General features: G+C 50.1%; 2 protein-coding genes across 11 annotated transcripts in view; both read left to right on the forward strand.

Annotated features, from left to right (window-relative positions):
• Positions 1–2,380: 2,380 nt before the first annotated feature.
• On the forward strand, positions 2,381–6,850 carry NHLRC4 (NHL repeat containing 4). The gene is made up of 2 exons (XM_048866735.1): positions 2,381–2,503; positions 5,335–6,850. Exons 1-2 carry the CDS (start codon positions 2,435–2,437, stop codon positions 6,460–6,462), a joined length of 1,197 nt encoding a protein of 398 aa, XP_048722692.1. The 5' UTR covers positions 2,381–2,434; the 3' UTR covers positions 6,463–6,850.
• A 3,410-nt stretch (positions 6,851–10,260) lies between these two features.
• PIGQ (phosphatidylinositol glycan anchor biosynthesis class Q) overlaps positions 10,261–15,318 on the forward strand; it is a 72,426-nt gene continuing 67,368 nt past the window's right edge. For 7 of the 10 annotated variants that reach the window (XM_075132880.1, XM_075132885.1, XM_075132881.1 and 4 more), the window contains exon 1: positions 13,450–13,538. The gene's annotated coding sequence lies outside the window, so the exon portion shown is untranslated. Of the gene's footprint in view, positions 10,332–13,449; positions 13,539–14,726; positions 15,158–15,318 lie in introns of those variants that run through there. The other 3 variants (XM_075132882.1, XM_048866196.2, XM_075132883.1) reach the window with 2 other exon arrangements.

Raw genomic sequence — 15,318 nt, forward strand, 5'->3', positions numbered from 1 at the left:
AGGCTTCAGAAGAGGGAATCCCCTTTAGAACTTGCCTGAACTCCCAGAGGGCTCCTAATATTGTTGGAGGTCAATGGAGCTGTGGGAGGAGTTACCCCTTTCATACAACTCACCTGGGGCTAGCTTAATCGGGGGCACTCTACTGGAATCAATGGGAGAGGAACCTCCTTATGGCAAGCCTGAATTGGGCCCCTGGATCTCTGTCCCTGCAGCCCAGCCCACCCCACAACTGAGCCAGGCAGCCAGTTAGTACTGGGACTTGGGATATCTCCACAAGGGAGCAAGGAGTACTTCTGTCTCCGTGCCCTGCAGTCCCTTGTCCCAAGGTGGGCCTGGCCAAGGCAGGGCGCTGAGCTCTGTCAGGACCTTGCCTTGACAGAGGTGTCTCTAGGGCTTCGGGGGTGGCTCTCAAACAGGTTGTGACAGGGCCACAGTCCTGAAAAGGTGAATGTGAGCCCAAGGGCCAATGGCTGTGTTTGTTTATCAAACCAACAACAGCGCAACAAAAGGTCAAACCCTGTTGCCGTGGGAGATGGTTTTTGAAGCCTCCTACAGTCCTCCCAGTGTCCAGCTGAGACTGTCCTGCTTGTCACCTCTAGTTATATATGATATTTATTTGCACTGGAGACCCCAAATCCAAACACCCCCAACCTTTGGGAGATGGCTCACCTAGATCCAAGCTCCACAGCTGGAGCTGTTTCCACTGCAGACAGAATGAAATCCCTGATCCAAACACCCCCATACTTCAGGGAAGTTCTGAGCTAGATACAAAAGCCATAGCTCAGTACAACAATCCAAACTCCAGATCCAACCTGAGTCCATCTCAGCAACAGAACAGCAACAGGGACAGAACCAGAGATTCCAGATTCAAACATCCCCAGACTTTGGTGAAGTTCTGATCCAGACGCATGCTCCATAGCTTGAATCCACCTCAGCACTGAACAGAACCAAGCCCACCTGTAGATTCAAATTCAGGGAAGTTCTGCTCCAGATACATACTCCCCAGCTTTAGCCCATCTCTGCAACAGATAGAACCAAAACTCCTACATCCCAACCCCACCAGTGTTTGGGGAAATTCTGATCCAGACATTTCAGATTGTACCCAGCTGATTCTTCTGGGTACAGGAACAGTCATAAGGGTAGATTCATGACAGTCATGAGTCTTTTCCTTACTTGAGCTGAGCAGATGTACAACACTTTCACTAGGGGGCTGAAATGGCTCAGGTAAAGGTCCTCCCACTGCATCCTTGAAACCAAACCTGAGCCCATGCCCTAGAAGTTTGATTGTTTTGGGCCATTGGTTGTCTTTGATCTGCTAGTTTTCAGCCGGGATGGGAAACAGAAGGGCAAGCATAATGGCAGACAGGGTGTACACCTGGTCATTGGAGAGAAGCTGGAAGCGGAGAAGCATGGTCTAGTAGTTGTTGCAGCATAAATCCAGGCGTAAGAAGAACTGGCATTTATTCCTGTCTTTGCCACCATCTTGCCATGTAACCTTGGGTAGCATATTCCGTTAGAGCAAATCCTGCCATTACCAGTCAGAGCCATGCTGGAGGGGGTGGAGGAGAACAGACCTGCTTGTTAATACAAGAGTCATCCAGCAAGTGCAGGGCATGAGATAGCTCAGACTGGGCACCGGAGGGGCTCCGAGCTGCTTCATTGACAATAATAATGCGTAGCAGCTTCTCATTCATTGATCTCAAAGCACCTCGCAGAGTTGGGAAAGAATCACTATCTCCCATTTTATACATGGGAAGCCTGAGGCACAGGGATGGAAAGTGACTGGCCCAAGGTCACACAGTGAATCAGCAGCACAGTCAGTAAAAGGACCCAGCAGTCCCGACTGCCCCAGCCCTGTACTCAGTCTACCAGGACACACCTGCCCCCCATGAGAAGAAGCAGCAAGCCCTCCAGGTACAGATGACAGCCCCTTTCCTAGCATTCTCTTGAGAGCTAGGTAAGAGCTCTGTGCTGGTGCTGAGCACCCTATGCCCTCTTCTCCCACCAGCACAGCCCAGGGCAGGATTTGGCCTTTAACCTCCTGTGCCTCAGTCTCCCCATCTGTAAAATGGGAATGATAATTCTGCCCTGTCCTGCCCTGCTGCAAAAATTAACTCACTAATGTGTACAAAGTGCTTTGAGATCCTCAGAGGAAGGTGCAAGTGATGGGACAATCCCTACTTCCCTGCCTCCTGGCCCTGCTCCCTACAGGTGTAGTTCTCCCATTAGTGTGCTGCATTGCCTTTCCCAATGGGCCTGCTCTGCTTACAGAGGTCCGGGCCTGCTCTGCTTCCAGAAGTCCAGCCCTGCTTGGGTTAGGCAGCCCAGTCATGTTGACACAGGCACAGTGAGCAGCTGAGTTGAGCTCGGTTGCTAACAACAAAAGCAGCTCACAGCCCAGCTCATCCCTTCCTGCGAGACCTGCGCTGCAGGGATGTGGGAAGCAACAGGGGAGCAGCAAATCAGTGGGAGGAAAAGCTCTCCACGCACACAGCAGAACAAGGTATATGCAATGTATTTCCTTGGCTTTCCTTGGGCTGTGTTTTTATGCCTTTGTTTAGGCCAAAATTGTCCCATCTAGGTACCTGCAAACTGGCACCTCAATCCATAGTTAGGCCTCAAAATTAGTGGCTTCTGAAAAGGAGTCCAGCTATGGAATCAACTGTCCAAGTTTAGCTAAGCAAGCCGGAAACCTTTGACCTAAGTTGCTGTCTCAATGTGTGCCCGAGCTCAGACGTCACAAACAGAGCTCTGGATGTAATACGCTTATTGCTGGGATGACTGCTGATTGTAACGACAGTCTCAGAGAAAGATGTGCATTGTATGAGCCTACGCTGTATGCCTATGGGTGTGCGTATTCCTGTGTGGCCTGGGGTTAGAGTGCTGGCTTTACTGCTAGATGCCCTAGGACAAGGCACTTTATGTCTCTGTGTCTCCATTCCTCTATACCCAAAATGGGGGTAATGCCACTGACCTCCTTTGTAAAGTGCTTTGAGATCTACTGATCAAAAGGTGGTTATTATTGGCACCATGAGCAAGCAGGGGGGCCAAGCTCCAAGGTGCACCGGTCACTGCATGGTGCTGCAGTGTAATTGAGCTTTGAGTGAGTGGAAAGTAGATGGAGAAGAAAACTGCACCACTGTATTCCCAACCCTCAGATCCAAAGAACAGCTGGGTTCAAACATATTTGTGTCTGTGTTTTTGTTTGCTTTTCCACAAACTGTTGTGCAAATGGGATTTTTGTCTGCATGGCTGTTTAGGGAATGGCTGGTTTTCATAGACATTCCCATATTTGCATGCAAATAAGGGAAATTACACACCGAGATGGATACTTGCACCTGAAGTCTTCCCCCCCTGCAATTGTTTGGAAAGTTTTACTCACCTAGTCAAGAAGCAGTGACAACATCTTGTGCTGAAGACCAGTCACATGCTGCAAAGAACATAGTACAAGATCTAGCCAACGTAATCATTCATAAACAACCACTAGCAGCTAAAACAGGTTCTCATTGAAAAAGTACAAATGTGTAGAAATCAGAGTCTGTTCATGGAAATACAGGCACTTTTAAAAAGGCTACTTCTCTCAGATAAACTCTTCACTCGGAGCGTTAATTCGGCTCTAGTCGCTCGGACTCATGGTGCATTGGTTTCCTCTTATTTAAAACGGTCATGCAGTGAGTTTGTGTAATGTAGCCCTTTAGGTTACTATGGTTTCGTGTATGCATCCGATGAAGTGAGCTGTAGCTCACGAAAGCTTATGCTCAAATAAATTTGTTAGTCTCTAAGGTGCCACAAGTACTCCTTTTCTTTTTGTGAATACAGACTAACACGGCTGTTACTCTGAAACCTATGGGAACCAGGGCCCTGATCCTGCAATGGAGTCAGTCTGTGTGGAACCGACTGTAGGACTGGGGCCCATATCTTTAAATTTCCTGAGTTTTGTGCATTTAATTTCCTAATTGTCTTGTTTTTTGAAGAGATGAAGGAGAGAAAATCCCCAACCCAACCCCTATGTCTGCTCTCAGGTTCAAATAAAATTGTAACAACAGTCTTGGCTGAACTGTCTGCGGGGACTGAATGTGGAACCTCTGACTTTCAAAGTAGGAGGCACTTCTGATTTAGTTAAAGGAGCAGCTACAGTAGTTTAAGGGCAGCAGTAGCAGACATAAACCTCTCTGGAGGAAGACATAAACCTCCCCTGTGTTAGCATTGGTTATGATAGCATTACATATCGTTGAATGTCTGATTTTTTAAAATAAATACACGGGCATTTATTTCAGAGTGCAAGTCACCAGATAAGCCACACACAGATGCTGTGTGCTTTTTCCATGCCTTCTGACTCTTTAAAGACCATTTTTTTCACACTTGGCAAAGCTGTTGACTACATCTGAACCTGAAAACAAAACTGGTGTTGAGCAAACAATGCAAACCCACATCTGAACAATCTGCCTGATTCTTTAAGGCCAGTGGTGTCCAAACTTTTCCTGTCGTGTCCCCCCCCACTTTACAAGTAATGGAATCCGTCCACAACCCCCTCCATTACTGCACAGTTGGCTCAGCAGAGGAGCTTGGGGTGACGGTGAAGCTGGGGGAGAACTGGGGATGGGGGAGGAGCTGGCCTGGGGGTGGAGAGGGAATGAGAGCAGAGCTGGGCTGAGGGCGGAGCAGCAGAGCTGCGGCTGGGGCCTGATGGAGCTGGGCTGAGGGCAGAGTGGAGCTGGGGCTGGAGCTGGGGCTGGGGGCAGAGCAGGGCTGAGTGGCACTCCCTCCCCAACCCCCTTGGTGGCTGGCCCGGGCCCCACGAAGCACCCTCCTGAACATTCCTCTGAGCCCCCCAGGTTTTGGGACCACTGGTTTACGCAAATATTGAGTGTTGCTTCAATAAATGGAGCTATAGAAAAAAATGAATTAAGCGATGCTGGGGCCAGCCCACTAACACAAAGAGTACCAGATACAGACCTAGTGATCCTGTAGGCTAGCCTGCGCCGACACCACTGTGAATTATAAAAACCCTGCACCAGATCCTCAGCTAGTATAATCTTCAGTGAAGTCAATGGACCTATGCCAGTTTACGCCAGCTGAGAATGTGGCCCTGTTTCTTAGGAAATCCCAGAGTCTCGGAATCAGACGTTATACAAGGGTAACCCCTTCCCTGTTTGCCTTTATTTCTTGTATATATATTTGTATAAGAGGCCAGAATCTGGTCTTAAATACATGGGTCCACTGAAGTCAATGGAACTGTTCTGGAGTTACACTAGTGTATCTGCAATCAGACTCTGCCCTCAGAGGATATTGCTCAGTGGGGACTGTAATGATTGTATCACTTTTTCCAAACAGGAAGAGAAACTAGCCATGGACTATACTCTGGAGGCCACCTGGAGGAAGGAGAAACTTCTGAAGACTGTTTACACGCTCCAAATGAAATCAGACACTACACTCCAGAAGGCAAGCCCACTTCTGAGCAACCATCATGGGATGGGCATGGTGACAGAACATCAAGTCCACCAGCTGGCTGAGAAGGCAAAGGTCATCTGCCACGACCTGGACAACATCAGAAACCTCCTCCACTACCGACAAAATGACCTGGTTCAGCAGATCCCCAACCCCAATGGCTGCCGCTATGGGGGACCAAGTGGAATCCATTGCTCGCTGGATGGCTCTATCTATGTGACTAGTGAGAATGCACCCTGGGTCCACATCCTCACTCGCTCGGGTCAGACTTTGCAGTCCTTACCATGTGTGGAACAGGGAAAGGAAAGTGAATCCTTTTTGCCAGAAGATGTGACTGTGACTCGGGCAGGGATGGTAGCTGTAACGGACATGATGAATGGGACCATCCACATCTTCAACCATCACTCCAAATTTTCCAAAGGGGAGTGGATCAAAATCGGGAAGGTTGATTCTCCCAGGGGTATTGGAGTGGACTCCACAGGAAGGATCCTGGTAGCAGACTACACTCAGGGCAAAGTCCACAGTTTTGCTCTGGACCATGCCTTCAGGATACAGAATACCCACTCCGTCTCCAACCTGCGTGGACCCCGCTATGTCTGCTTGGCACGTGATGGCGGGTTCATTGTGAGCGAGGAATGTGGTGACGTGAAGCTCTTCAATAGCAACCATAAGCTGGTGGGCTCCCTTGGCTGCAGATACGGGCACCAGTTTGGCAACCCAGCTGGGGTCTGTGCCGACGTAGAAGGCAACATAATTGTGGCAGATGAACAGCACCGAGCAGTCCACCTGTTCCCCAAGAGCGGGTCTCCCATCTGCCTGGTTTCTAAGGGGCTGCGGAAGCCTGCAGGAGTGGCTTGTTCCAACTCTGGGCTGCTTTTAGTAGCAGACTCTGGGGATAATTGTGTCAACGTCTTTAAATACCGTGTGAGACCCCCCTATAGTTCCGATAATCCTTGGGTGGCCAGTGACAGTCCAAAGCCAAGTCCTAGAAAGGGCTCAACGATTCTGCATTGAAACCATTTATTTCAGTTATGTGATTGCCTTACAGTGACATCTGCTGGCAGAGACAAGAACTGGGACCCCAGAATTCTACCTGAGTTATTTGGATTGGGTCACCTCCACTACAGTAGCTTAAGATGTGTCATGATTACTCAGAATTCCCTCTCATCCCTCCTGCACATAAAGGCTATTCCCTTCCAGATGCTAGTATAGATACCTGTCATCAACACATACCAATCTCAGACTGGCTGGGTCTTCACATTTATGGAATCAAGGAAGATGGTGTGAATTGAGAATCAAGCCTAGGTCAGGAACAGGGTAGCATTGTCCATTGTGTGTAGTTCACAATAGCCTTCATCAGGATGGAGTTAAACATTAAAGATAACTGATTATTTGTGGGTCAGATGGTTTTGTTTGGCCTTTTTGTTTTAGACACTACAAAGGGCATTGAGTACACTGCGCATCCCAGGGCTGGAAAAATATCCACAGAAAGCAAGGAGTTCAGAATAGAGACACTAAAATGATTGCCAGGCTGAGATCACCAAATTTCTATAGTGATCATGATACACATGCACATATAACCAGGACTGAGCGCCCCACATTTGTGCAGCGAGCATTCCACACACATACAATAACACACACATGCACAACTGCACCATGGGGACTGAGTGTCTCACATTTTTGCAATAAGCCTGACATGCACACACACACACACAACTGTCATTGACTACCCCATAGTCCTGTAGTGAATGTTGCACAGACACACTCCACAACTGGCACTGAGTGCCCTATACTTGGTAGTAAGCATTGCAAATCCCGCAGCTGGGGTTGAGCCCCACACCCTTCTATCATGCCACAATTGTCTGCCACCTTGGACAGCCAAGAGCAGGAGTATGTGAAGCGCACACACGAACCTTATCAGCAAACGGCAACATGCTGCAGAAGGGGTGTGGGAGGGAAGGAAGAGGGTGTCCCACCCAGGAGGGGTTGTATGCGTTACAGTCATTTCACAGCCCTCCCCAGGCTTTGTAACTGATGCACTAGTAGCTGGAGTAAGATGTTCAGGCTCCACTCATTCCCACATCACCCAGGCCATGGTGGAGTTACATCAGGTGCTAGATTTGACTCCCTCCGGCTGATTTAAGAGAACAACCAATTCCAGTCTTGTTTCTTTCACCCCAGGTGAACCATGGAGAGGACTTTCCCCCCTGCACAGCCAGGACGCACACCAAGCTGCCATACTTTGGATCAGACCCCAGATCCCCTCCCAGGACCAGGACAGGATCAAAGAAGTTGGGGAGATGGCCTAGGAAAGGGGCGGACAAACTTTTTGGCCTGAGGGCCGCATCGGGTTTCTGAAATTGTATGGAGGGTCGGTTAGGGGAGGCTGTGCGTCCCAAAACAGCCAGGCATGGCCCATCCACCACCCCCTATCCGACCCCACCTGCTTCTCGCCCCCTGATGAGACCCCCCAGGACTCCTGCCCCATCCAACCCACCCTGTTCCCTGACGGCCCCCTGCCCCATCCATCCCCCCTGCTCTCGGTCCCCTAACTGCCCCCAGACCGCTCACCCCTAACTGCCCCCCACCATCCCATCCAACCCCCCCCTCCTTCCTGACTGCCCCCCCGGACCCCTGCCCCATCCACCCCCTGACTCCCTGTCCCCTGACCGCCCCCGCTGCCCCATCCAACCTCTCCTCTCCTTCCTGACTGCCCCCCCGGACCCCTGCCCCATCCACCCCCCAATTCCCTGTCCCCTGACCGCCCCCGCTGCCCCATCCAACCTCTCCTCTCCTTCCTGACTGCCCCCCCAGCACCCCTGCCCCCACTCAACCCCCCTGTTACCCACCCTCTGACCGCCCCGACCCCTATCCACGGCCCTGACCACCCCCCGAATTCCCCTGCCATCTATCCAACCCCAACCCCCCCCGCTCCCTGCCCCCTTACCACACTGCCTGGAGCACCGGTGGCTGGCCGTGCAGCTGCACCAGGAGAGGTAGTCGCGCCGCGCAGCACAGAGCACCAGGTCAGGTCAAGCTTTGCAGCTCTACTGCCCCAGGAGCTCGCTCCCCCCGCCTCCCAGAGCATTGCGCTGGCAGCGCGGCGAGGTGAGGCTGCAGGGGAGAGGGACAGCGGGGGAGAGTCTGGAGGTGAGCTTCCCAGGCCAGGAGCTCAGGGGCCAGGCAGGACGGTCCCATGGGCCAGATGTGGCCCGCGGGCCATAGTTTGCCCACCTCTGGCCTAGGAAGAGCTAGACAGGTAGCTAGGTGGCGCAATATGGGGAGGAAGAGATTTATGAATGGCCCCCCTCACCACCTTCACATATTATTATTGTTAATCATGTTTATTACAGCAGTGCCTAAGGGGCAGCCAGGGGGGGTCCCATTGTGCTAGGCACTGCACAGACACAGTCCCTCCCCCAAAGAGTTCACCATATAACTAGACAAGACAGATCCAGGGCAGGGGATGATGTAGAACACACCAGCAGAGTGAACAATGTGCTGGCAGCAAACGGCATGTTACCAGTAGTGCCAGGGATTTTTTTCCTGGGTGGGCTTACATAGGAGGGGACCCACTAGAGGGAAAGGAAAGCGAAGGGAGAGGGGATATGGAAGAGAAGGGGGTTGAGGGAGACAAGGTGGGGGAGAAAAGGGTAAGTGGGCAGGGGAGTGAAGCTAAGGTGATGAGGCTGTGAAGGAGAGGGAGGTTTGGAGCAAACAGCTGTTTTTGCAGGACAGAGAAAGTCCACTCAGAACTGTAGCGAGTTCTCTGAGGTCCCTACTTTGGGCTTCTTCTGCTCCTGCCAGCTGGAGTCTCTGGCTGGCCTCTCTCTGCAAGCTTTCCCCAAAAGCCACTTGAGGGGTGGGGCAAGAGGGGAGGCAACACCTGGGTCCTCGTTTCCCCCAGGGTGTGTTGGAGAGTCTCTCTTGCACAGTTCTGGATCTAGGGGAGACCTGAGGGGAGGTGGCCCTCAGTGCTTACTCTGTAATGAAAGAGATGCCAGGGATCAAGCAATATTTTTACTTTCATAACTGATGCGGCAAGCCAGCCGTGCTGGGGCTGTGAACTGCCAAGCCCAGAGATGCCAGGGCTCTGAACTGCCAAGCCTAGAGGTGCCAGGGCTCAGCCCTGGCAAGCCCTGGCAGAAATTAAGGACTGGTGGCTCTGACTGAGCCCATTTTACCCTCTCCCCCACAATGCAGCAGATGTTCTCCCTAAAAACATGTTCTCCCACCCACTCCCCAGTTACATGTTCCCCACATCATATCCTTCTATTCCCCAGAGATCTGAATCCCAGCATAAGATCCCCCTGCCCCCAAACACCTAGCTATTTTTCCCTTTACTCCTGAGTTATCCAAAAGCCCTGTGTATTCTCCACAGTCCCTAAGCCAGGCCAGCCTTCAGAAAGGAGCCCTGGTCTGGGGTTCCAAAGATATTATCACTCTTTGAATATCTGTACCAGTCTAAGGAAGTAGGGATGGGAGTGGTCTATGTGTATATGAAGCAGAAGGGTATGAGTACGTGGCAAAAGCTAATGGGCCAAATTTGCCCCTGAGACAACTCCATTATCATTAACAGACTTACACCAGTGGCCCTATTTACCCACCACAAGGTGAGAGCAGCTCCCTTGAAGTCAATGGGAGTTACTCATACCTTTTGGGGGGAGGGGAAGAATGGGGCCCTAGGCCTGAAGTTGGCCCACTAGCTTTTTCAGGGATGCAGATGTTGTTACACCAATTGGGTCCAGCATTTGAAGAGTTAAGCCAGGCAGCTTGTCCTTATCAGTAGGCTCAGCCTGCTGTAGCAGAGCAGTTACAGTTTGAATGTAGTGCACTCACTGCTCTCAGGTATCCCGAGGCCTAGGAAAGAAGTAGGCGAGGGGGTAAGTCTCTCACAGCTGTCCCTGCTTGAGTTTCCTCTTTGCAGGCTTGATACACTCATTTCAGTAAAAGTTAGAAGCCTAATATCTTTGAGGATCTCCACCCAGATACCGGTGGATGTGGCTGCTATGGCATCCCTCTCAGTCTGCTGCTCCTCTTAGTTGCTAAAATATGGGGGAAGAAGGAATCGAGAGATGCTGATAGAAAAGGAAAGAACAAGACTGATCCAGTGTCTTGGGGTGGTATTCCACCCTACTATGCGAGATATTCCACCCCACTATGCGAGAGAGACCTAGGTTTGGCACTGGGACTCCTGCTACCTGCATAACATGACTCGGGTGGGAAGTGCTGTGGTGGCAACATGCATGACAAGCTGAGAGGAATGCACAGAGGTAGACGAGCTGGGTCACAGAGCCGTGGGCTGTGCTCACAGCATAGGACACAGCAGGCAGAGCTGGTTAGAAAACTGACATTTTCCCCGCAAGAGAGAGAAGATAGGTGAGGTAATATGTTTTACTGGACCAACTTTTGAGCTTACACAGAGAGTACCTCACCCACCTTGTCTCTATAATATCCTGGGACTGACCCAGCTACAACAATCCTGCATTTCCCTACAAGAAATTTTTAATGACCAATCTTCATTCTAAATGTTTTGGTTGATTGTTTTTGGTTTGAATAGACATTTTCCTGTGAAAAAATTCAGTGTTTGTAAAACCATATTTTGGGGCAGGAAAACTTTATGCACAAAAAATGCTAACAGCCAGCTGTAACTGCGGAATACTTGCTCCCTAAGACAGATCTCCCTATGTGCTTGCCTCCAGAACCACAATCAGCCTTGTTACTGTACTAGGGTAGCCTGCCCCTTTAAGAGCCATGGAGCCTGTGGCTAGCCAGCCCTATTCAATTATCAGACCCAGCTGTTGTAAAGGCTGAGCATGCTCAGCTAGCTGGAGGGAGATGTGCTCCTGCAGTAGGTCCTGGAGCATGGCTGGGGGGGTTGAAGGGAAGGATGTATTGCTCTTTCATCCCTGGAAGAGGCCAGGGGGAAAACTCTGGGAGCTGTATGCCAGGGTGGGCAAAGGAATTGCTCTGTTTTGGTGTTTTGCCTATTTTGTGTTTGAGTTAATAAACTGACCCCTGCAGGAAAGGCCTGAAAGAGACTTAGGCATGGCAGTGAGCATATCGTGTGCTGGGGAGACAGGCCAGCAGCCTACAAGCCTGTATCCAGGGAGCTGCTGCTTTGGAGAGTTTGAGACTGTACAGATTTGGGCACTGGGAAGGCATGATGTTCACATTGGAACATTTTCATCATGTTGTTGTGTCAGCAAATCACATTTCAATGTGAAGCTGGCATGACGCAGTTTTGCCAGATCCTAGCATTCAAATGTAATGTTAGCCCCCCCCCCCCCCAAAAAAAAAACATGAGGCTAGCTTAAATGTGCGTTTTTAAATACGAAAATCTCTCCAAAGGTATTTTTGTACTTGCCTTCTGGTTTTTGAGACTTCAGGGTGAAACTGAGTCACATTTTCAGGCTTTCTCTGCAAGCATCATGACTAGAAACTTTCTTTTTCTTTTTTTTAAATAAAAGGTGAGTTTTGTATAGGTTTATAGATTATAAGGCCAGAAGGGTCAACTGTGATCTCCTAGTTTGACCTCAGAAAACAGGCTAGAGGACTTCCTTGAATTAATTCATGTTTGAACTAAGGCAGATCTTTTAAAAAAATATCCAGTCTTGATTGCCAGTGATGGAGAATCCACTGTGACCTCTGGTGGTTAATTACCCTTACCTAAAAATTTGCCCTTTATTTCTAGTCTGAATTTGCCTAGCTTCAGTGTCCAGTCATTGGATCTTGTTATACCTTTGTCTACAAGATTAGAGTGTCAAATATTTGTTCTCCATTAAGGTAATTAAGCTGTGATCAAGTCACCTCTTAACCTTCTCTGTGTTGAGCTCCATGAGTCTATCACTGTAAGGCAGTGTCAAGAAATCACTTGTCTCCATGACATGGCCACACTGATGATGCAGTGTCATCATGCTGTGAGAATGTCATGACACAACAGCAGGATGCTGGGGATCAACCCAATAAAAATGGGGGTGACCCCAGAAATGATCCCTGCAAGAAGGATTTATATGCTATTAAAACATGTCCACGGCTGACAAAAAGGTAGGACATTGCATCATGATGTGGTGACACAAGGCCCAAAGTTGTGGAATACTAATCTCCAGGAGACTAACTTTTGAGTATGGTGATCACAACGCTCACCAGGGCCAGCGTTTCAGACCCCCAATGAGAGACGCTGTGCGGAAAAGTGCTGGTAACTTCTACCCATTTGCTCTGCACTTACAACACCCACAAAAGGAGCATATTTGACGCCCATGGTGTGCCCCTATGGAAAAGATATGCCCCATGATGCCAATTCTCACCATTTTATGGGGGACTGTTTGTTATTGCATGAGAATAAGAATTTTTGGGGGAGGGGGGATTAAAGGAAAGCTTCTAGCACTTGTGGTTGCAGAGAAAAGCCTAGAAACATGCCCCAAGTGTTGCCTAAAGGTTCAAAAGGCTGCAGTCAAATCAAGGACCGCAAATTATTATTTTAAAATCAAGCTCTTGACTTTTGTGGCTCATGTGACTCATAGTTTATGTTCATTGAGGGTGAATGATGCTGGTGTCATCAGGCCCCTGGGACCTCCCTTTTGGCTGGGTGCCCACAGGCACCCCGGCCAGGGACAATGTATCTGATGCCCATAGAGGGACTTTGGGGGTGAAAGATGGCCCTGGGGGCAGAAGTGAAGTGCTGCAGGGTGCCCGCTCCCTTTGCCAAGGCATCATGAGTGGGAGGGAGTGGAAGCTGCTGGCCCTATATTAACCCCACACTCCCACCCCACTCGCAGATCAGGTTTCTCCTCCTATTCAGGGGAGCTGGGGTCTGGTACCGTATGCCTGAGGGGCTGGATTGTTCTCCACCCACCCACCCCCACTGTAGGAGGGGTGGAGCGTTGCAGGCAGCGGAATCTTAGAGTCACGGCTTCCGGTGCCTGCCCGGGACGCATTGGGGACCGGACAGCACGGAGTCCTCCGAGCTGCGGACCGCGTCTCCTAGCAACTAGCCAGCAACACCCGGAAGTGGCTTGAATGTCGCGAGGGTCCGGTCCGCTGCCTTTTGACTGGGATAGGAGAGAGTCACTCCCTGCGGTGCGGAGGAGGTACTTGGGGGGGGTGAAGGTGAGGGAGTGGGCTGCAGGGAAGGGGGCTCGGGAGGAGACTGGGAGGAAGTCATAGTGGCGAGGCTGCAAGGGAAGGAGTAGGAGGGGTCACACTGGGGAATTGTGGGAGGGAGCACTGTGGGGGTCACGCTGGGGGAATGTGAGAGGGAGGGGTCATGCTGGGAAGAGGTCACGCTAGGGGATTGGGGTCAGTGGGGAGTGGTGGTGTTGTGAGGGCAGGCAAAGGGTGACACTGTGTGGTGTGACCTGTGGGCTCACAGTGATGGTGGGGGCTGCAAGGGAAAGTATGTGGAGTATATTGGTTGGGAAGGGGTTATTGTAATCTGCTCTCCTCTGTTTCATTGCTCTGATGAAGGGCATGTCTCTCTCTCGGGTCCTTGCACTGTATCCTCCATTCCCTGATGCTGGCAGCTCCCCTGTATGCTCTGGCGACAATCATAAAATCATAGAATATCAGGGACCTCAGAAGGTCATCTAGTCCACCCCCCTGCTCAAAGCAGGACCAATTTTTGCCCCAGATCCCTAATGGCCCCCTCAAGGATTGAACTCACAACCCTGGGTTTAGCAGGCCAATGCTCAAACCACTGAGCTATCCCTTCCGCCATGAACAATGAACACCCACAGTCAGGCTCCTTCACCCCTGTGCTTCAGTCCTATCTTATTCTGCACAGATCCCAGGGTCTGGTGGTTCTCCTACCTCTGGCAAGCCAAAGCCATCTGAGCTTGTGACAAGAACTCATTAAAACAAAGGGGCTGAAATGCCCCACAGTGATTTCCTCACCAGAATGAAATACGCTGGCAAGAGTCATGCAGGACTTTATATAGTCATGAAGGAGTTAAAATGAAGCCCAGTGTGTAAGCCTAGTTATTTCTGCCAGCCTGAAGGAAATTGCAGTGTACAACAGTTCTGTGCTTGTACATATTCCTCCTCCAGGCTGGTGCTCTGCTTTAGATGCTCGCTAGAGAGTTTCCTCTGCCAATGGCTCCACAGCTTGTATGCCAGCTCTGGAGGCAGAGAACTCTCCTGCCTGTTGTAAGCTAGGAGGCAGCTTGGTGGCAGCCAGCTCACAGAGCAGTATTTGAACAAGGATCTCTCTTGCAGGCTTGGAAGTGGATTTTGTGCTCTTGTATGGTACTAGCCTGACATCCCTGTGGACTGAAGTTCTTGTATTCATCTCCAGAGTGTGTACAATCTCCCATTGTTTCTTGCTCCTGTCCTGGACAAACCATGTCTAGGGATGAGAAGGGAGTTCAGGCTCATTCGATCTTTGGCTTCTCAACTGAGATAGCTGACAAGGTGGTTAAGTGATACAAGTTGTTGAGGTGATTTTGTGATGTGGACAAAAATAATGCTAGGGAGGCAGAAGGAGATCACAACACATTTCATAGAGGCAACTGAACATCCAATGACAGTAGCAGCTTTCACTCGCTTCCAACCAGTACTGGATTTGAGCTGGCAACACTGTCATGCTCTATGTCCGTTACCAGTCCTCTGACCCAGCCAGTACTCTGGGAATGCTTTCTCTGAAGATTCCTTCGGAAAGAGTCAGATTTGAAAAGAAGAAAATGGTACCTTAAAGTATCAAGGTTTTTAATGAGTTGAGTATGAATTATACAATCAGTACCTTAACCTTTGTTTATTTTTATATTAATGCATTTATTGTATGGTGTCCCCACATTTTCCATTTCCAGTATTCCAAAGATTTTCATATAACTGCACTGGAAAAGTTTGGGAGCTGGGGAAAGGTGGGGACACCTG

This window comes from Caretta caretta, chromosome 10, assembly GCF_965140235.1.
Source record: "Caretta caretta isolate rCarCar2 chromosome 10, rCarCar1.hap1, whole genome shotgun sequence".
Taxonomy (NCBI): Eukaryota; Metazoa; Chordata; order Testudines; family Cheloniidae; genus Caretta; species Caretta caretta.